General features: G+C 38.9%; 3 protein-coding genes across 5 annotated transcripts; 2 read left to right on the forward strand and 1 right to left on the reverse strand.

The window, feature by feature from the left end:
• Nucleotides 1-3,466: 3,466 nt before the first annotated feature.
• On the forward strand, nucleotides 3,467-8,076 carry LOC117370572 (transcriptional regulator QRICH1-like). Its single transcript, XM_033966019.2, has 12 exons — nucleotides 3,467-3,732; nucleotides 4,282-4,541; nucleotides 4,634-4,693; nucleotides 4,757-4,876; nucleotides 4,964-5,815; nucleotides 5,896-6,055; nucleotides 6,218-6,372; nucleotides 6,451-6,565; nucleotides 6,643-6,751; nucleotides 6,830-6,981; nucleotides 7,061-7,151; nucleotides 7,222-8,076. The coding sequence occupies exons 2-12, from the start codon at nucleotides 4,293-4,295 to the stop codon at nucleotides 7,409-7,411; spliced, it is 2,253 nt and encodes a 750-aa protein (XP_033821910.1). The 5' UTR covers nucleotides 3,467-3,732; nucleotides 4,282-4,292; the 3' UTR covers nucleotides 7,412-8,076.
• Nucleotides 8,077-8,540: 464 nt separating this feature from the next.
• Nucleotides 8,541-10,216, reverse strand: LOC117370584 (pseudouridylate synthase RPUSD4, mitochondrial-like). The gene is made up of 6 exons (XM_033966038.2): nucleotides 9,779-10,216; nucleotides 9,424-9,637; nucleotides 9,255-9,348; nucleotides 9,035-9,185; nucleotides 8,868-8,965; nucleotides 8,541-8,758 (listed from the first exon to the last, which is right to left on the reverse strand). The coding sequence occupies exons 1-6, from the start codon at nucleotides 10,155-10,157 to the stop codon at nucleotides 8,564-8,566; spliced, it is 1,131 nt and encodes a 376-aa protein (XP_033821929.1). The 5' UTR covers nucleotides 10,158-10,216; the 3' UTR covers nucleotides 8,541-8,563.
• Nucleotides 10,217-10,518: 302 nt separating this feature from the next.
• On the forward strand, nucleotides 10,519-20,514 carry LOC117370582 (WD repeat-containing protein 82-like). 3 transcript variants are annotated; one of them, XM_033966036.2, is made up of 17 exons: nucleotides 10,536-10,920; nucleotides 10,995-11,095; nucleotides 11,173-11,239; nucleotides 11,361-11,460; nucleotides 11,541-11,657; nucleotides 12,118-12,273; nucleotides 12,345-12,414; nucleotides 12,665-12,807; nucleotides 16,411-16,584; nucleotides 16,929-17,024; nucleotides 17,120-17,224; nucleotides 17,308-17,322; nucleotides 17,402-17,443; nucleotides 17,848-17,973; nucleotides 19,394-19,544; nucleotides 19,868-19,989; nucleotides 20,072-20,504. In XM_033966036.2, the coding sequence occupies exons 1-17, from the start codon at nucleotides 10,757-10,759 to the stop codon at nucleotides 20,231-20,233; spliced, it is 1,911 nt and encodes a 636-aa protein (XP_033821927.1). In that variant the 5' UTR covers nucleotides 10,536-10,756; the 3' UTR covers nucleotides 20,234-20,504. The 3 variants fall into 3 exon arrangements, with proteins under 3 accessions (XP_033821926.1, XP_033821927.1, XP_033821925.1); XM_033966034.2 differs by lacking the exons at nucleotides 10,536-10,920; nucleotides 10,995-11,095; nucleotides 11,173-11,239; ... (3 more) ...; nucleotides 12,345-12,414; nucleotides 12,665-12,807 and adding an exon at nucleotides 15,996-16,326 and having other exon boundaries at nucleotides 16,406-16,584; nucleotides 20,072-20,514; XM_033966035.2 differs by lacking the exons at nucleotides 16,411-16,584; nucleotides 16,929-17,024; nucleotides 17,120-17,224; ... (4 more) ...; nucleotides 19,868-19,989; nucleotides 20,072-20,504 and adding an exon at nucleotides 12,896-14,494 and having other exon boundaries at nucleotides 10,519-10,920.
• The last annotated feature ends 82 nt before the right edge of the window (nucleotides 20,515-20,596 follow it).

The following is a 20,596-nucleotide window of genomic DNA, read 5'->3' on the forward strand; positions in this document are numbered from 1 at the left end:
GGGAGAAGGAGGCACCGTGTCAAACTCTATTAAGGACAAGACACATTCTTGTTCACTAAGTTTCTGCCACAGCACTGCTGCCTGAGAGTCACAGCTGGTGATGCTAACTGGATCTGTGTGGTCTGACTTATATGAGTGGTCATCATGTGTGGCCATTGCACTGCTGATTCCTGCTCTTGACAGTTTGTACTTTGACCAGTTGTTTGGCATTAGTTCTTCCCAAGTTTTCTCAGGTTTTCTCAGTGGTCCTTTTCTAAAATATGAGAGCACCTTGTTGAGCATGGTTACATCTTTACCAAGGTTATCTTTGATTTTTGAGAGGCCTCTTGATAATGTGCAGAAAATCCAGAACCCCAAGACAACAAGAGAAAAACCCCAAAATAACTCCAAAATTCTTCCCCAAAACTGGCAGAGCCACCAGCCCCAGCCAAAGCGTTTCCAGTTCCCCAATAGTCCACAGAGCCAGAGGATGCTGTACATGTGAAGAGTGCTGCTCAGGATCCCGAGGACAGCACAGGCTGCAGTCACCCTTTTTGCACATATCTCTGCCCTGCGAGAAGGCATCCATTGTGGTAAAGAGGACCTTAAAAACCTTGGTAAATTAGAGAGTGACTTCATGACAGCGCCTAAACCTAAGGGGATGCCCCAGCACAAAGACAAACTTTGTAGTAAAAGTGGGAGTACATGTGATATAGTTGAAAGGTAAAGGTCTGCAACTACTAATGCTGTGCAATGTGCTAGACCCAGTGCACCAACCACCCACCAATGCTGCACATCTAAGTGGAAAAAAAGTAGTGTCAGTCCTCGTAGTGTCAGAAGAGCCAGCGAGGTCTGTGCCCACAGCAGAAGGTGCACAGACACATTGTGCAGAGCAGTAAATGAAGCTCGAGACAGAATCTGTCGGGTCCCATATGGATCCAGAAGAAGTAGAACTCCACGAAGCAATGCACTGATGACCACAAGACTGTTTGTCAAAATCAGGACTTCACGTAGAGGAGGAGGGAGTGTACGTACATAAAACATTCCTAAAACTCCCAGCAGCACCAGCAGTAAGAAAAGACTGGCAGATCCAAAGACATGAAGCTCCCAAGCAAATGCCAGAGTGCGCTTCATGTCATCCCAGACCAGGCTCGTGCCATTGAACCTGGTGGGAATGAAACAAGGACTTACTCCAGACAAACATCTCTCCGTAGGCCCTGGATTCTGGTTGGTCTTTGAAGTAACAACAATTATGTTAACAGGTTTTTCAGGGTCTTCATCTGAAAGTATTCAAATTGAATATTAGTAGTGTGGATTAAAATGTGGATTAAATGTATCTGACCAAAATCAAAATACCTACCACCATGGTCGTCCACTGTCACGTAACCTTCTTTAATAGAGTTTTTTTCTGGCTTCATAGAGAAAGGTGTTCCTTTAGATTCTTCAAAGACTGAAGACTTTGTTTTCCAATCTGATAACTGCAAGTCTAACTCCTTTAAAATGGAGATTTGTTGTCCACTGCCTTCGGTTGATCCGCTTCTGTCGGCGTGGTGCCTTATTTCAGTAGCCAAAATTCCTAACTGCCTCTCCTCAGTGTCAGTGCTCCATGTTGAGTGCCCTACAGGTTGTATAATATGAAAAAGGTTTCCCAAAGACACAAGGAGCAAAATTAACCTTTCAAAAAATCTCATCTTGTGTTTTGGTCAAGCCTGTAGAAATAATAATAATAATTATTATTATTATTATGACATTATTATAGAATAATTATACAATAGAATCATTATTTACATTTTGATACATTGCCAATTTCTATATAATAAGTTGAATATATGAATATAACAGTGTCAAATTTCCTGATTATAGCATTTTACAGCTCTCTTGTCTATTTACTGAATATCTTATCTCTTTATATCATTATGTGCACTACTGAATTTTATATTGCAAGTAATGCAAAAACACTACAACAAATTACTTACAAATGCTCACCTGGAATGTCAGTGTTCTCCTCCTCAGTCGCAGCCCATGCCTCATCTGCTTGTTGATTCACTTATCACCGCCATCCCTTTAGGCTGACATCTGACTCATTACAGCACCAGCTGCTTTCTTGGCACCTTCATATCATATTATTACAAATTTGATTTTGACTGCAGACATTAAGACTCATTTATAAAGATGAACTTGTGTTTAAAAATCACAAAAAGATGATCGAAGGCTAATAGCACTTAGTTTAACCAAGTGTTACTTTTAACAGTTGTGCTGTGCCACTGTGTAAATCCCTTTCTAAAGGATTACATTAAGTAGCACAAGTCACATGAAGTGATAGAGCAGTGTCAACAGGACATGTGCATTTGTGTTATGTGCATTCTTATAGGTTGCTAGGAAAACTTCAGCAATCTGCATTTTGACAGTTAAAATTCTATCATAAAATTCTGATCTGTCATTCAGATCAGTGTGCTCAAGATAATATAACACAATTTCAATAGAGAAGCTAGGATTAGCCACAGAATATCACAATATGTTAAATATAAAGAGGGTTTGGCAAATGATAACCACTCTAGAGATATAGCTGTGCTTCACAATAATTACTTTAATCTAAAAAAAAGTGTAATAGAAAAGTAAACAAACTAACATTTACATCATGTAACTTCAAAATTATTGTGTTTGTTATAAATATTTATATAAGACTAATCATTTACCATTTATCTGCTTAATTTTTGTTCCAGTGCTTCAATTTTACCTTTCTGATAAAATAGCATTTTACAGGGTCGATACGGTCTCTATAGATGAGTAGACCAACTATACACATAATTATGTCAAACATACAGTCAATGGTCAAATCACAAAATCACATGGAGAGAGCAGTACTGAGTGTGGGAATTAACCCTTTCATGCCCAACACCAACTAGACGTGGCCCATTGGTGAAGTGCATCTCTGGCGGTCCACCTTAAGAAGGCTGAGAGGCAGTTTGTTGTGGGGAAATCTGGGGAGGCACTCACTGGCACATGCCTGGCTCTTTAAGGCAGACTGGGGAAGTTAGATGTTGTTAAAGGTACATGCGTTCAAGTGGAGGTCCCATAATTAAGAACAAGGTTTCAAAGCTTTTTGGTGCTACATATATGGAGTTTATATAACATGAGATGATCATATCTTTATTTCACAGAACACGGCCCAATTTGCAAGAAATATTAGAGTAGTTTTAACAGCTCTATGGTTATAAAGACTACTATGTTGTAGGGCTGAATTGAGCCATTATTGAATCATATAGTAAGGTTGTATCAATATGTTAAAACAAAAATAAGTAGGAGTCTTTAGACTCTAGAGTGCTGTCACCACATTCTCAAGATTAAGCACATTGAGGAAATTGTTTTTCAAGGCCTACTATTTATATATGTGTATTTCTATTAGGGTTTTTCTGTTTTAATGGCTATTTCTATCAAAATACGTCTCAGTTCATGACACACTTGTGTGTTGACCTGTAGTAAGACAGACATTTTTCCGTGGTAGCAGGAAATTTGTTCAGACGAGGGTGCCTCGTTGTCTTGAATAGGCTCTCGTCAGAGACCTCGCCTGCTGCTCTAGCTACTCCAACATTTTATTGTAAAGTAATTAATTTTTGCGGATTTTTGCTGGTGCTTGCTTGGCTATGTAGCAACGAGGCGGACATCCTGGTGGTATCTGTTGGAGGTTTATCGGCTTTTTTACTTTTAAACATCGTGCCTTCGCGGAAAGAAGAGGATTTCGTTTTATTTAAGGTAGCATGACCAGATCCAAAGCTAACAGGCTAACATTAGCAAAGCGACTAGCTAGCAGCTAACCAAACCAGCAATGAACTGTTATTGTTGGTGACAGCCGTCTAAATATACACATGGTCTAAACTACAAGTTATAATGTGTGCATGTTGTGTCCACTGCAGTGGGCGTTGTGTTTTTGGACTAATTGATAGCAAGCAAACAATGTATTGCTGTCGTAGTGAAGCTAAGGCTAACTACCAATTTTACACATTCACATATGCTCAGGTGATATTTGCCAAATCGCTAGTTTGGTGATTTTTAAATAAAATCAGTAGTTTCGGTTAAACTGTACGTTTAACTAAACTAAAGTATTTCACGATTGCATAAAATGGACTTTGCACTTTGTGTGTTCTCTAAGACTAGAATTACATTCTACTGTGTTGTGCTGCATTCAGTTATGATAAGGATATGTGATGATTGGTTTGGAATAAGCATGTAATAACAGACCATCACGGTCTAGATCTGGTATGGAGGTATGAATCTTACATGTTGAAATGTTTTGTTTCTTAGGTGACGTAGAGATGAATGAACAGGAGAGTGGAGTGGTCTCATTTGATGAATACGTGCGGCAAAAGGCCCGCACTGTGCCTCAGCACAAAATGAAGGAGTTTTTGGAGTCTCTTTCCAAAGGCTCAGAAGTGCTTCAGGAATTCAGTGAGCAGGAGGAAGCTGTGACTACTACCACCATGGTGTACCAGCAGCAAGATGCCAATTGTGTGTACACTGACAGCACAGAGGTGGCAGGATCTCTACTAGAGCTGGCTTGCCCTGTAAGAACAGTCTCCCTCTACATTAATTGCACAACCAGTGATTTTGTAGTGATGTGCATAGTAAATACATCTTGATCTATGACTTGTAACAGGTACAGGTGACCTCAAGTGAAATGTCACCACAACTTTCTGAACAGCCCCTGCAAGTGCAGGTAATTACTTACTACTTACATTTACTTACTAGCAACAACTGATAAACATATCTTTATTTTCAGGTTCAAATCCAGGGACAGCAGGGACAAACAGTGAGCCATGTTCTTCAGGTCACCTCTCCACAACAAGATCTTCAAGCACTTGTTCAACAGGGAGAGCTTACTGAAGAGCAACAGCAACAGGTACCTCGTACTTAAGAACTGTATTAATTGCTTTTCCTGTGGTATTTCTCTTTTCCACTCACAAAACACAATATGGATATTTTACAGATTCAAGCGCAGCTGGTCGCCGCTGTAGCAGGGGGACAATCCATCCAGTTGTCTAGTGGCCAACAAATTCAACTACAAGGTGGCCAACAAATTCAGCTGACAGGAGGGCAGCACATCCAGCTACAGCCTGGTCAGCAAATCCAACTACAACCTGGCCAACAAATCCAGCTCTCAGATGGGCAACAGATTCAGTTATCAGATGGACAACATATTCAGTTGCAAACTGGGAAACAAATTCAAATACAGACTATAGAGGACTCCTCCAGAGAGGGAGAGAGGAGGGCCAGCTCTGTGTCAACTGTACTTCAGCCTGCTAAAAAGCGCAAGGTGGATGTTCCTGTAGCTGTGTCCTATGCTGTTCCACAGGGACAGCAAGTAGCTAGAGTTCTCACCATTCCTCAAGGGCAACAGCAAAGTTATGTGTCCTTACGGCCAGATCTGCTGACTGTGGACAGTGCTCAGCTGTATAGTACGACAGGTACAATCACTGGTCCTTCAGGTGAGACCTGGACCATCCCAGTGTATTCAACACCTCAACAGCAGGGTGTCACTCACATTGCCATCCCACAAGATGCATACGGGACAGTGCAGGTAACCACCACCAATGGAAAAGACAATATGTCTCCAAATTCATCCACTTCTGTGGATGTACAGGCCACTTCTTCAGGAACACAGGAAGAAATGGTTCAGACCCTATTCCCTGCGCAATTTATGAATGGAAACATTCACATCCCTGTGGCAGTGCAGACTGTTGGGGGAGCATACAGCACCACACAGTCTGTGCACATTTGGGATCCAAATCAGCAGCAGAACCAAGTTGAACAGGGACAGGAACAGCAGCTCCACCTGCAGGTTGGAACTGTATTCCATAGTCCATTATGAATGTAAATATACTTGTAATGAAGTAACCATTGTGTAATTTTGTCATGAAGGCTCAAGTAGAGACTGAAGGCCAAGGTGAGCCCTCTGCAGAGATCCTAGTTCCTGTCTGCCTAAAGCCAGAAGAGGGTCTGGAGGTCTGGAAATTATGGGCAAAGCGTAAAAATGCAGAGCTTATCAAGCAAGAAAAGACTAAGTTGGCACCTATTGGACGTAAGTGATTAAAGTTTCACAATAGTGCGTGATATTGTAAAATGAGTGTGGCTGATATTAGGTGTGATGTACAAGAATTGCACAAATGGTGTTCTGCAATTGTAAAAGTCTGTTTGTTTGCAAAGATACACTTCAAACAAAATCTTTTATTTGGGTTTACAGGTCGCCAGCCTTTACGGTTTCAGGAGGACTTGGTTTCTAGTGCAGTGGCCGAGTTGAACCTGGCTCTCTCTCTGATGACTAAAGAGGCTCGTGGATTGGATGAAGAGGAGTTTTCACCTGATGTTCTTTATTATGTTTTCTTATGCATACAAAAGGTAACATTAAAATATGTTTCATTCACTTTTGCTCAGTTCATTGAAATTGAATGTTTTGGGGTTTTTTTACTTTTACAGTATCTGTCTGAAAATGGACGTGTTGACGACATTTTCTCTGATCCATATTACACACGCTTTTCTGAATCATTACACAAACTTCTGGATGGCTGGAAACCCAGTGTTCATCCTCTTGGTAATACAGCATATATACAGTGTTGATTTATTTTTAAGCTTGTACTTAAGTATAAACATTGTATTGTGCCTTCGCAGGTTACATTATTCCAAGTCATGTGACTGAGGAGATGCTCTGGGAATGCAAGCAGCTTGGTGCACACTCTCCGACAACCCTACTTACAACGCTAATGTACTTCAACACTAAGTGAGCATCAGAAATTATGTCTCAGAAATTGAAGTTTGTTGTATTTTATTTAACTGGTGTATCTGATTTATATGACAGATATTTCCGTCTCATAACACCTGAACAGCATATGAAAGTCGCATTCTCCAAAGTCTTGAGACATGCTAGGAAAAACCCGGGAAATTCTAAAGACAAAGCAACAAGTATCCGCCTTCTGAAAGGACCAGGCTTAACAAGTCCCGGAACAAAAGGTAAAAAGGCTTATTTGCAATGAAATATGCATTTTAAATTCAAATCACTTGAGTAACTGAAAGAATTTTCTCATTTTAGTGAGCGATGAAATGTATGAAGAGCAGGTTGAGGAACCAGATAACCCACTCCGCTGCCCAATAAAATTGTATGATTTTTATCTCTTTAAATGGTAAGTTGCTCTGACATACATTCTTTTAGTATACCAAATGCTTAAGCTAAAAGTTTTTTTTCTCCCTCAGTCCACAAAGTGTCAAAGGTCGCAATGATGCATACTATATGACTCCAGAGCCTGTAGTGGCACCCAATAGCCCAATGTGGTATTCATCTCAGCCACTCAACAGTCAGCAAGTGGAACAAATGCTGTCACGAATCATTGTGGTCCAAGAGATCCAGGAATTGTTCTTCAGTACTGCTGTGACCATAAGCTAAAAGAACAGGACCGAATGACCTGGTGAATGGGAAGTTGTCGAAAGTGGACTATGCAGTAGCCAACCTGACTCTATAAACTGGCCAAGTCAGTGATTGAAGAAACACCTGCCTCTGTCACCACCAGGAAAGCCTTTGAAGCCTTTCTGGATAATTTTCAGTTTATGGATTTTCATTGGACAAGTCTTTGTCTTTGCATTAGCTGTTGGACAAAAGTGGATCTTGATTTGAGCTCAGGAGATGCTGTAACAGAAAATGACTGATGCATGTATAGGTCAGTATGATAAGGGGATATTTAACCTTGTGCCGACAAAACCATTCATGGTTCAATATGATTATCTTTACACAGACCAGCATTCATTTAGTTTGTATCACAATTATCACAATTTGCTCAAAGCTAAAAATACTACATGTGCCTGTTTTCTCAAATGAAATAATTTATGCTTGGTATGAGACCGAAGTCACTTCATCATCTAAAACTAAGTGCTAATTGCACTCTTAGAAAAGTCTTTTTTTTTTTCTAATTAAGTTGGTTACATTGGCTACTATATGGGATGTATATGTCTGATCACTTGTCTGTATGTATATATAACCATGTTCACACTATAAAATAGAAGCAAACCTCTTAAGTGTTTTTCCTAATTCATTCATAAAATGAATTGAAGGTTTCTCTGTGTAATCCCTTAGTTGTCCAGAATAAGGTTGAATTCTGTGAAATCACATTATAGACCAGGGGTGGGCAAACTTTGACACACAGGCCACAATGGGTTAAAAAAAATTGACAGGGGCTGGGCCAGGATATATATTACATTAGAGATTTGGCCTGTAACATGTAGCAAAGCATGAATATGCAAGGCTCATTGTACAAATTGTTTTCCAAATGCATTAATTCAATTAATAATTGATTTATTAAATTTCACAGCATAAACACAGCAGGAAAAGATCAACAACTTGTTGAAAAGGTAAACTGAATAAGGTTTACCATTACCTATTTTAATATATTTGGTCATGTTTGGCGGGCCGGATTAATAAACCCAAAGGGCCGTGTGGCCCCCAGGCTGTAGTTTGCCCATGTCTGTTATAGACACTACAGATCATTGTCTATTTTGGGAAAACACACACAATGGCCCTCTAGGATTACAATTCGTAATTGTATTATTTGTGTTTTTCATCTGTAAAAGTTAGGTGAAGAAGACCCACAGTCTGGAAAAAGTATTTAGGAAGAGGACAGGTGAGGTTAATTTCTGGTGTTTGTTGAACTGTCAACTCTCGAGCATGCAAGTGAAGAGGAAGATTACGGCTCTTGCTTTGTTCCAGTTTCAGCTTTTTCAGTACCCGCTCTGGCAACTTCTGTAGATCAAGATCATACACAAGTAGAAATGGTGTTCATAGTGTAGAGGAAATATTTGTTACTACAAACTGCAGATGCATGTTTAACTTGAATACAATATTAACATACCTGAGGTGCCAGCTTGCTCCAGTGGGAATATTTATGATCACCAAGAATGGGACAAGCCAAGGCAAATGCCATATGAACCCTCAACTGATGCTTCACATCTGTAAAAATAATTGACATGAAGATTATTTTCTTAGCCATTTCTGAAGAAATTACAACTATGTCATTACCAGTCAGTGGCTCTAGTTCCACAAGACTGCAACCACTGTTGCTATCCAAAACCTTATATTTGGTCACTGCAGGTTCAGCTTGCCGATGCGCTCGCATTTTGGTTAGACCATCTCCACCATTGTTCATTCGGAAAAGAGGACTAAGAGACATCTGAAAGAAAATAAATGCAGTTAGAATGTGTTTTGTTTAAATCAATCAAAGGCAATAGATATAGAGAACCTTATAATGTGGCTGAGGTCTGGTGACCTCACGTTCAATAATTGGAATATCTATGACTCCCTCCGCTGGAACTGGCTTACCCACTACAACAGCCCTATTGAAAAAAATCAAAAGACCATGGAATAAACTATGAACTTACCGGTAAATCGATTTTACATGATCATCTTACCAGTATTTCCTTTGCACTTGGTTGTGTCTATGTAGGTAAGTTATATGCTCTGCTGCTTTTACACTTTGAGCTAACAGAAGAACCCCAGTGACCTCCTTCTCCAGACCCAGACAAGGCAGAAGCAGAGAATCAGTCTTCACTTTCATCCCATCCATCATTTTACACAGTATAGGAAGCACACTGGAGATGGACATTGAGTTTGTTGTGGAGTCATCTAGAAGAGCAAAATGTATTATCTATTTTATTACCACTCAGCATACTCCCATTGTTAATTTTTAGATAACTGAAACATACGCATATTACATTCTTTACCAACTGATTGCTTCAGATTGTGCAAACCTTTAACACACTTTACCTCGCACAGTTATTCCGTATGGTTTGTTGATGATAACCAGGTCCTTGTCCTGATACAGGACGCTTCTGTGCAGGTGTTTGGCCATCACATTGGGATGCACATTTTGGAGCTGCCGTGTGAACTGTTTGAGCTCAGTCACCCTCTGCTGTAATGCGGACACGGGAGTCGGGTCTACGTGGGTCTTTAGTTTCTCCTTCTGAACCTTTTCCGCCAGATCCACTGCCCGAAGTCGAGGCTTGTCTCTCGGGTCTGTGTCCAATGTGACCCCGGCGCTCAGGCCCCGTAAGCTCCGCTGAAGTCTGCGACAGTGTGCCCATGTTTGTGGATGATAAAGAATTGCGCAAAACTCTCTGCTAACTATACTTGTACAGAAATTCATGTTCAGATCGTTCACCGTTTGCTTTCCCTCAGAAGACACATGCTGTAGCGTAAACTTCCCTTCCTTCAAAATACTTGTCTTAATTGCAGAAAACTAAAAGGTAGTGTGACGTTGCTGCGGGAACACATGAATATACCCTGAAATGCGATGCAAAGTTATCGATAAAACATGTTTATGAAGAGTTGGGTTGATTTAGAGTCGCTGTACTTGATCATGGTTTACCATAACCATTATTCTGAAAAGACGTTCCGTCACTGTAAAGCGTTTCTGTTTTTAGTTCGTTTTGTTCATCCGAACTGCCCGTTGTAAACATGCAAGCAAAAAGGTAATTGTCATTATAATCACCGCCCACTCGGACAACGCAGGAACTTTAATACATGGTGGCAATGGTCCACGACATGTTTCACGGAACGCAGTTCAAAATGTAGAAAATTTCCTTTTTATGTATTTTTAATGGATATTAAATCATTGTACAGGCAACACGAAATCGTCAAACTGCCGTGAAGATTGAACAAGAGGAGAAATGCACAGGACACTTTAAAAAAAATTGATTACACCTTTGTTTTCACCGTAGCATACCTTTACGCAAACCTCAAATCATGAAAATTACAGATGGCGTTTTTCGAAGTTTTAGAGTCGCAAGGACCTACCGAGAGCATTTAGACAAAGTCAACTGTGTGGATTTCAGCCCAAACGGTGAAAATGCGTTATCTAGCAGCGACGACGACTCTATTATATTGTATGACATGAGGCAAGAGGGAAGGTGAATATAAATAATATAATTTAATTTGCATGTGTAAAATGTAAACATGATTGTGACGGAGGATTTTTACTCAGACCATCAGGCACCCTGTACAGCAAAAAGTATGGAGTGGATCTGATCCGTTACACTCACAGTGATGCGGATACTGTGGTTTTCAGCTCCAACAAACTAGATGGTACTTATATTGTATTTCCCTTTTCTAAACATCAACACACGAAGAGAACATGCAGTAAACTATTTCCTGATGTACAGATACCATCAGATATTTATCCCTCACCGACAACAAGTTCATCAGATATTTTCCAGGCCACACAGCAAGGTTGGTAAAACAACACTTAACAAATTAAGCAAACCATTTTACTATTACTGTGTTCTGTCATTATTACCAGATACCATATATAATTTCTTTTGATAAGTTTTTATTTTACATTCCTTTTCAGTGTCATTTCCCTCTCAATGTCACCTGTGGATGACACATTTATCTCAAGCTCTTTGGATAAGACCATTCGCCTCTGGGATCTGCGCTCACCAAACTGCCAGGTGAGTGGACATCTTAAAACCACTTTTTAATTTGAAAATGTCAACTCTGTACCTTTTTTATGCACTTCACTGTGTTTCAGGGCCTAACCAATCCCCTGGGGACATCTGTGTGCTCTTTTGATCCTGATGGACTGATATTTGCTGCTGGTGTTGACTCACAGCTCCTTAAATTATATGACCTACGAGCTTCTGACAAGGTAGCCAAATTAGATAAAACAACAATTTGTTCATCTTACTTGGTTTGAATGATTTGGGGTTGTTAAAAAATCAATACCTAGATACTAATCCATGCTAAGACTAGAGATTCATTTCAACAGGTATCAATACTGGAAAAATATAACGTAGCTTGACAAAGTTTGACATTTCATGAATAGTTTTAGAATGATTTTGAGCCATTTCAGATTTAGTATAAGACCACATGGCTTTGTAAAGAAACTTATATGTTAAGAATTTATCATGTTGTCTAAAAATATGTTGTTTTTTTGTGTGTTATCAAAATCTGTATTCAGTATTACCCCTTTTTTCAGTATCAGAGTCCATTATGAAACTTTAGTATTGTTAAAAAAATTTAAATGATTTATACATCACCGGAATTACATAATATTTATATTTGCCACAACTAAATATATTACCATTTCACTCTTTGTCTGTTTTAAGGGCCCCTTTGCTTCATTTGAGATAATTTTTAATCGTTTTTGTGACTGGACTGGACTTAAATTCAGTTATAATGGCAAGCAGATTCTCATCTCTACAAATGGAGGGATGATTCGTGTCCTGAATGCCTTCAGTGGAGCAGTGCTGCACACATTTTCTGTAAGTTTCCTGTCTAAACACTAATACAACCTTTGCATGCATTTATATGAAGTTTGTGAAATGTTTTATAGGGGTACAACAACAGCAGAGGTATTCCATTAGAGGCCTGCTTTACCCCTGACTCTCAGTTTGTCATGATTGGTGAGCCCTGAAACTTAACCCTATAATTAACTGCTTCTTGTAATGGTCACTGTGTGTAGACGTGCATATAATATTCTTATAAAATTATTTTTTTATTTAATTATTTACTCACACGACATATCAGTCAATCAGTCAAATTATGTAGGTACGTATTTCATTGTATCAGAAAATACAGTTATTGCAGTAGTCATAATTTCTATTCTTAATTTCTTCTCTCACATTGTCTCTTCCCTATCCATCTCTGCTGCAGGATCAGAGGATGGGCGAGTCCATGTTTGGAGTGCCGACAGTGGGATGAAGGTGGCTGTGCTAGATGGCAAACACCCAGGACCCATCAACTCCCTGCAGTTCAACCCCAGATACATGACATTTGCAAGTGCCTGCTCCAACATGGTAAAAAAAAAAAGCTCAACCATATACCAAGGACAAAAGCTTACTGCCATGGCTTAAACATCTAATATATCTTTTGTTCTTTCGACAGACATTTTGGCTCCCCTGTGTTGATGACTTTTAAAGAAAACCTTAATAGTGTTTTCGCTTTTTGATGTAAAGAACCACACTACTTTTAACTATGTTAGACTTTTTATTCTATTCATTTCAAGTTCAGATAAAATGATACATAGGAAAAGAACAATAAAATACCAAGATATCATGTCTAGCTAGTATTAAATGCCAGGGAGAAGAAATAGGGAGCCAGTGCAGGTACAGGAGTGATGTGCCCTTGTCTCTTAGTTTTTGTCAGCAGATGAACTGCAGCGTTCTGGACATTCTGTAAGCGCTGCAGGGAGCCCTGGTCCAGCCCCACATACAAAGAATTACAATAATCCAGACATGACATTAGAAATTCGTGGATTGCTCTTTGAAAATCCACCTGTGGAAGGCAGGGCTTTACTTAAGCAAGGAGCCTCAACTGAAAAACACTGGACTTTATGACAGAGCTAATGTACTTGTCCAGTTTGAACATAGAGACTACAATCACCACAAGATTCCTCACTGCAGGACAACAATAAGAGGACAGAGGACCGATCACACACTGTCATGCCCAAGCAGTGGGTTATTTTCGCCAAACACCACAATCTCAGTTTTATTTTGATTTAAGTTCAGGAAGTTTGTGCTCAGCCAAGTCTGCACATCCCTGAGACAGTCCTGCAGAGCTTTGATTGTGGTCTGGTCATTGGTGTTCACGGGCAAATATATTTGAATATCTTCTGCAAAGCAATGAAATGCGACATTGTGCTTTCTAAAAACATTACCCGGGGGAAGCAGTATTTTAGCCATTTTGATGTACATCATGTAACTGTCATGGCAGTTTTATTGTTTTTTTAACATTTTATATTTATTTTGAATTAGGTTTGTTTTAAAAGTGTATTGATGACATACAAAATAAACAGTTTTTCTAAAGTAACTACACCTTTCAAACTGTAATGTGAATATATTCTAAGGATGCAACGATACAGTTTTCTCACAATTTGATATGTTTTTGATCTCAAAACAACAATCAATAAGCATTACATTTTATTAGATTACTTCTCTGTTTGAATCTAGCACAGTTAGGTCTTTATGGAGCTGTTCACTTACTAATATTGGGGATATATGGCATAAGTAGTATTGGTATGACTAATCCTTTTCTTTCTTTGCCAAATGGTGCTGGAGTAGTATCGTGAGGGTATAGTGGCACAATGTATTGCAGTGTGACGGTTGAACAATTAAGTATTATATTGAGTATTGTTGCATCCATAAAATTTGACACTTTTTTATGGGAAGATTCAGTCAGTCATTTATTTACTCACAGTGAAGCCCCTGTATCTGTAATCGACGTCATGAATGAGTGTCTTTTTGTTTGGTGTTTGTCTGTGGACACTAAAGTGTGTCTTCGTGCTACAGAAAGGTGGGGGCTCTGCTGAATAATGCAGAGGGCCTGGGCTGTGTACTCACCACTGAATGAATAATACATGACCCATCACAGGTAACCTCACAGGTACACACTTATCACCCACCTGTGCAGGCCCGTGTCTATACAGCCATAATTAAGTGGTGAATAGTAGGATAAATACATTGCAGACTCCCTCTGAGCACCTGGTCAAATGTTCTTGTATGCAGCTTTTTTGTTTTGTCTGTTTTGACTTTATTTTACCCTTCAAATTAAAGTTGCTTAAATGTTTTACCTGCATAATTACATGAATCCTGTATATATAGGCTATATTTTTGTTTCTCTATTGATTTTCTTGTATTTGTAAGGCTATATTATCTATTTATATTACTATATTTTGCTATGTTAGTACATTAAGTGACCCCACCTAATGCGCACACACTATTTTGAGTCAAAGAAGCCGTATTGAAACATTGTGGTCAGTTTCAGGCCTGGTGTCAGATTTCTTTGACCAGGTGGCTGGATATTTGAGCTTGTGCAGTTTTGTGGGTTGAAGCTAAGCTCTTTATGAATGAGTGATAAACTGTAATTTACATGAGCTACAGTGACGGCATCTGTAACGTTGATGTCATGATGGGTAGTTTTTTCTTACTGCGCAGCCTCTCCTGTGTTTCGTTGGTCCCTCTTCGCTGTTGTGCTCACTGTCTCCAGTATGTGAGAGAGGCCTTCCTCCCCTGCAAAGAGCTTTAAAGTTTGTAGTCATCGATACGCAAAGAGTTTTACATCAGTGGTTAAGGAGACAGCTCCACTGACAGGCGCGTTATTACTCATCAGCCACAGTTCCGCAGATTATATTTCAGTTGTTAGGAGTCTCCTCAGTCTCCCTCGGGGCAGGTCTATGTCAGTGCGTGTGGGTCCCTCTGTCTGGCAGTGCACAGGTGAAGCAGTCGACCTACCTGAGAGTAAGGAGAGACCTACACACACAGCTCTGGACTGGAACATCTGCGCGTGAGAGGAGAGTGAAGAGGTGCAACGACCTGCCAAAAGATGTCACACCAAACAGGAATAATTGGCAAGTCATCGTTATTGTTTTAGATTTTTTTTTTTTTTTTTTTTACTATCACTAACAATGTGAATCTGTCTCAATCTTTTATGACTTGTTTCTTTTGTGAATCTTATTAATTTCTTGAACATTTGTAGGTTCAAACATGTAATCAAAGTAATGCATCTTCCCCGTAACTAATTCCAATTTCTTAAAACTTTCAATATATTTTTACCCTTTTTCCTTCATATTTATTTTACACATGTTTGTACATTTTATTCTATTTTCCATCTATATTACTTTAGCTTGGAATTAAATTATTTTGTCTCATAATCCAAACATGTTTTTTTGTTTTTTTGTTTTTTAATTTCTTTCTTTTTCTTGCTCTTTAGCACTTTACACTTTATTAATCACATTGCTTGTAGGTTCACATCTAAACACAGCAAATGAAAATGTAAGCATGACCAGGAACAAATCATACGCATATACTTATTTGTGTATAGTCTGAAACCTGTGTTTGATACGTGTGTTATGGCATTTTGTAACTGGAGCACTGGAGGACAGTTTTGCGGAAGCATACCTCTCTCACCTTTCTCACATGATCCTTCATCATTAATGAGACGCTCTGTTAGGTTTCCATGGTGAGGGACAGGAAGGGAGGTGTGTCTAAACCAAGCTCAGTGAAATGGCACTATAGTTCTAGCCGTAATCAATGTTAAAATTAATATTTTGAATAGTTTGTGAGTGTATTGTCCTGTGAGCATGCCCTCTGGCAGCGCTACTTCAGGTGATAGTGTGACAGTCTGGCAGTGGATCAAATGTGCAGTGCAGGCTCAGGTTCTTACTTACCTAACTCTGTCTCAGGTGCTTTCAACCCCCATCTTCAGTTTTAACTTGTCTGCTGTATCTCTGGTTACTCCAGCTACACCTGACCTGAAAGACTTTCTGGCCCGTGCAAGGGGAGGTGCCATTAGAATTGTCAAGATTGTCATCAGAAATGGTAAAGACACTTGAATGGACTAGTTGACTTCTTCTGGGGACATATAAGCTGGTATTGAATAATGGTGTTTCATCTACAGAGCAGTTGGTGCTAGATTTTTACAGAGAGCCTGGGCAGAGCTGGGACAAAGACTATGACCACTTCCTGCTTCCTCTCCTGACCCCTCTGGAGCCGTGCTATTTACTCTACAGACTGGACTCCAAGAACGCACAGGGATATGAGTGGATCTTCATCGCCTGGTCTCCTGACCAATCGCCAGTACGTTTGGAGAGAGTTACTGTCATTTGAATTATGTTATTGCTTAAATCATTCTTTTTTTTTTTTTTCAAAAGCAAAAGCACTGAAAGATATGGTTAGAAATATTTTTAAAACACATTTTTGGGTTCTGCTTCTGTAGATGTTGTTTGTTTTACCAGGATTACCTGCCCTGTTTGGTTTTTACATTTTCTGGCTATAATCATATCCATTGAATTGCACTTACAAACTAATACATCATGACCCGGAAACTGAGAGGCTTCACAGATATATTATTGATGCTATTGTTCCTCTCTAAACAGCCTTTAAGACTGTGATAATGTGTTATTTTCACTGATCCCCTTCAGGTGAGGCAGAAGATGATGTATGCTGCAACGCGTGCCACATTAAAGAAGGAGTTTGGTGGAGGCCACATTAAAGATGAAGTGTTTGGCACAATAGCGGTTTGTTACTTTGTCTTTTACTTTATAACCTCTGAGATTATAACAAAACCTAGTGATTTCTAACCTCTAACCACTTTCTGGGCACTTTTATACAGGACGATGTGTGCCTTCAGGGATATTTAAAACATGTTTCCTCATGTTCATCTCCAGCTCCACTAACAACAGCAGAGCAGGAGCTACAACGAATTAAAGTCACAGAGGTAATAAGCAAGCAAACGATATACTGTGTTATATCATTATCGACATATTAACCTTTAATACATGCGTTTTGCTTTCCCAACAGGATAAAGTTGTTTGGGTAAGGCCTTTAAATATGTTTGCACATTGCATATTTTTCAATGCTAGTGAGTTATATTGGGCAGATTTTTGATCCACAGGATGAGCGGAGACGAATTGGGACGCCAACTGCACGAGCAAAGGTGAGAAAAAAAGACAAGCTCTTGGTGTTGTTTGGTAATATAATATATTTTGAGGCTTAACTAGCAGACAAATGTGAACAGACATCACAAACGTGCAGCACTATCCCCTTGCACTAGGGGGACTAAATCTGGTGATACATATTCATGTTATGGCTGAATTTGTGAACTGTGTATCATTTCAAATCATGAGGAACCCTGTGATCACCCCATTTCCTACTTTGTACAAACAATGACAATTACAAGATATTTGCTCTATTTTGATTTGCTCCCAATGCTGCATTTGTGATGATGTGGGTTGTTGTTATCAACAATGCATACCCAATACTCAAGTTTCAAAAATACATTCACCATATTATTGATTCGACATATTGACCATCTCTGTTTTTATGTTATTGTAATTACAGGTGACAATGGAGTTTGGTTTAGACAAGAGAGCCCAGACACTGCAGGGTCTTGCTTTCCCTTTACAAGAAGAAGCCAAACGTGCTCTGCAACAGCTCAAGCAGAAACGCATCAACTACATTCAGCTGGTGAGTGTGAAATGTCACTGACTGATCAGTCGATCTTTTGAAAATGATTTGTGCATGGCCCGTGTTGAACAGTGTGCAGTAGAAACCAGAAGTTTACATACACTAAATAAAGACATATGCTTTTTTTCTCATGGTCTGACGTGAAATCAGACTAAACTTTTCCTGTTTTAGGTCAGTTAAGAATACCAAAATGATTTCTATTTGATTTGCTAAATGTCAGAATAATGAGAGAAGGATTTTTAAGACAATTTTTCATGACTTTCTTCAAAGTCAGAAGTTTACATACAGTAAGATTGCTATGACTTTAAACAATTTGGGAAAACCCAGATGATGATGTCACGTATTTGAAAGCTTCTGATTTGTTTATTGACATCTGAGTTAATTAGAGACACACCTGTGGATGTATTTGAAGCACACCTGAAACACTCTGCTTCTTTGTGTAACATCCTGGAAAAGTCAAAAGAAATCAGCCAAGATATCAGGAAGAGAATTGTGGGCTTGCACAAGTCTGGTTCATCCTTGGTGCAATTCCCAGACACCTGAAGGTGCCACGTTCATCTATTCAAACAATTATACACAAGTATAAATATCATGTGTGCAACCATCGGACTGCTCAGGAAGGAGACAGGTTCTGTGTCCCAGAGATGAATAGGAACAGCAAAAGACCTTGTGTGAACCATATGTGAAAATACTGAAGCAACATCTCAAGACATCAGCCAGGAAGTTAAAGCTTGGGCGTAAATGGTTCTTCCAAATGGACAATGACCTGAAGCATACTGCCAAACTGGTGACCAAGTGGCTTAAGGATAACAAAGTCAGTGTTTTGGAGTGGCCATCAGAAATCTCAATCCTTTTGAAAATGTATGAGCAGACCTGAAAGGGCATGTGTGAGCAAGGTGGCCACAAACCTGAATCAGAGTTCTATCAGGAGGAATAGGCCAAAATTCGTGCTAACTATTGTGATAAGCTTGTGAAAGGATATCCAAAACATTTGACCCAAGTCATACAGTTTAAAGACAATGGTGTCAAATACTTATGTAAACTTCTGACTTTGAAGAAAGTAATGAAAATGTCTCTAATGTGTCTCTAATTAATTCAGATGTCAATAAACCTATGAGAAGCTTCCAAAGACATGACATCATCATCATCATCTGAGTTTTCCCAAATTGTTTAAAGTTATTGTAATCTTACTGTATGTAAACTTCTGACTTTGAAGAAAGTCATGAAAAATTGTCTTTAAAAATCCCTCCCTCATTTTTAGGGCTTTTAGTAAATAGAAATAATTTTGGTGATCCTAATTAATCTAAAACAGGCCAAGTTTAGTCTGATTTCATGTCAGACAGTGGGAAAAAAGCGTATGTGCCTTTTTATATAGTGTATGTAAACTTCTGGTTTCAACTGTATGTGTGTGCTGTGGCAGAGATTGGACGTGGATAAAGAGACCATTGAACTGGTCCACACCAAACCCACAGAGACCCATGAGCTGCCCTACAGGATTCCCTCAGATTCGCCCAGATACCACTTTTTTGTCTTCAAACATTCGCACCAAGGACAGCAGCAAGAGGCTCTGGGTCAGTATGCTGTTGTGTGCCACGATGCATAAAATGTAAAGGCATATTTTGATATAAATGTTAACATGTTAATACCACAATTATATATATATATATATATATATATATATATATATATATATATATATATATATATATATATATATATATATATATATATATATATATATATATATATATATATATAAATAACTTACAATTACAAACGTAATTTCAAGCTAAAGTCTAGCTATAGTTTAATTTTGTCCCTTGAAGGTACAATGCGCAATAGTAGTTGTGATTAAGGTGTCCAAGGTGTTAATAAACATTTGATTCCATTTCAGTGTTCATATACTCAATGCCAGGGTACACCTGTAGTATTAAAGAGAGGATGCTGTATTCAAGCTGTAAGAATAGATTATTGGATGAAGTGGAGAGGGACTATCAACTGGAGGTCACAAAGAAGGTACAGCTCACTCAGATCACACATGAGGGGGAGGATCACTGTCAGTGCGAATATATATGACTATAAAAGTGTGTTGTTTCAGATGGAAATAGACAGTGGTGATGGTCTGACGGAGGACTTCCTGTATGAGGAGGTTCATCCGATGGAGCACACTCTGAAGCAGGTGTTTGCAAAGCCTCGTGGGCCCGGGGGAAAGAGGGGCAACAAACGACTAATCAAAGGGGAAAATGGAGAGGAAAGTTAAACACTGCACATTTTAGACACACACAAATGCAACAAAAAACATTTTCATAAAATACAGCAAAACCTTTACTCATTCATTTTATTTTATATAGACAATACAGATCCATCAGGGGTTGTCCTTTCTCAAGTGGTCTGTAATGCAATTTTATTTTTCCTAGTCCATATTTTGTCTTCACTTTCCGCAAACTTCCAAACTGCTGCCAAACTTTGTTCAGACAAATCCTCAATTTTACAAAATTTATTTTGTTGAATGGTGCAACCATAAAATAGCCTATGGGGTCCTAGAATGACATATAGTTAAGTTAATACAACTGATAAATATTATCTTTAATTTACAGTCCATTAAACAATTATTTATTTTGCC

The sequence above is a fragment of the Periophthalmus magnuspinnatus genome, chromosome 5 (assembly GCF_009829125.3).
Source record: "Periophthalmus magnuspinnatus isolate fPerMag1 chromosome 5, fPerMag1.2.pri, whole genome shotgun sequence".
Classification (NCBI taxonomy): domain Eukaryota; kingdom Metazoa; phylum Chordata; class Actinopteri; order Gobiiformes; family Gobiidae; genus Periophthalmus; species Periophthalmus magnuspinnatus.

Excerpts from the sequence above, each read along its gene's own strand:
- LOC117370572 (XM_033966019.2), top strand. The coding sequence starts at position 4,293 with ATGAATGAACAGGAGAGTGGAGTGGTCTCATTTGATGAATACGTGCGG. Across the intron at positions 4,877-4,963 it reads CTGAAGAGCAACAGCAACAG|ATTCAAGCGCAGCTGGTCGC; the intron begins GTACCTCGTACT and ends GATATTTTACAG. Across the intron at positions 6,373-6,450 it reads TTTTCTTATGCATACAAAAG|TATCTGTCTGAAAATGGACG; the intron begins GTAACATTAAAA and ends TTACTTTTACAG.
- LOC117370584 (XM_033966038.2), bottom strand. The coding sequence starts at position 10,157 with ATGAATTTCTGTACAAGTATAGTTAGCAGAGAGTTTTGCGCAATTCTT. Across the intron at positions 9,349-9,423 it reads CAAGTGCAAAGGAAATACTG|GGCTGTTGTAGTGGGTAAGC; the intron begins GTAAGATGATCA and ends TTTTTTCAATAG. Across the intron at positions 8,966-9,034 it reads GGAACTAGAGCCACTGACTG|ATGTGAAGCATCAGTTGAGG; the intron begins GTAATGACATAG and ends TTATTTTTACAG.
- LOC117370582 (XM_033966036.2), top strand. The coding sequence starts at position 10,757 with ATGAAAATTACAGATGGCGTTTTTCGAAGTTTTAGAGTCGCAAGGACC. Across the intron at positions 16,585-16,928 it reads GGTCTCCTGACCAATCGCCA|GTGAGGCAGAAGATGATGTA; the intron begins GTACGTTTGGAG and ends GATCCCCTTCAG. Across the intron at positions 19,545-19,867 it reads ACAGCAGCAAGAGGCTCTGG|TGTTCATATACTCAATGCCA; the intron begins GTCAGTATGCTG and ends ATTCCATTTCAG.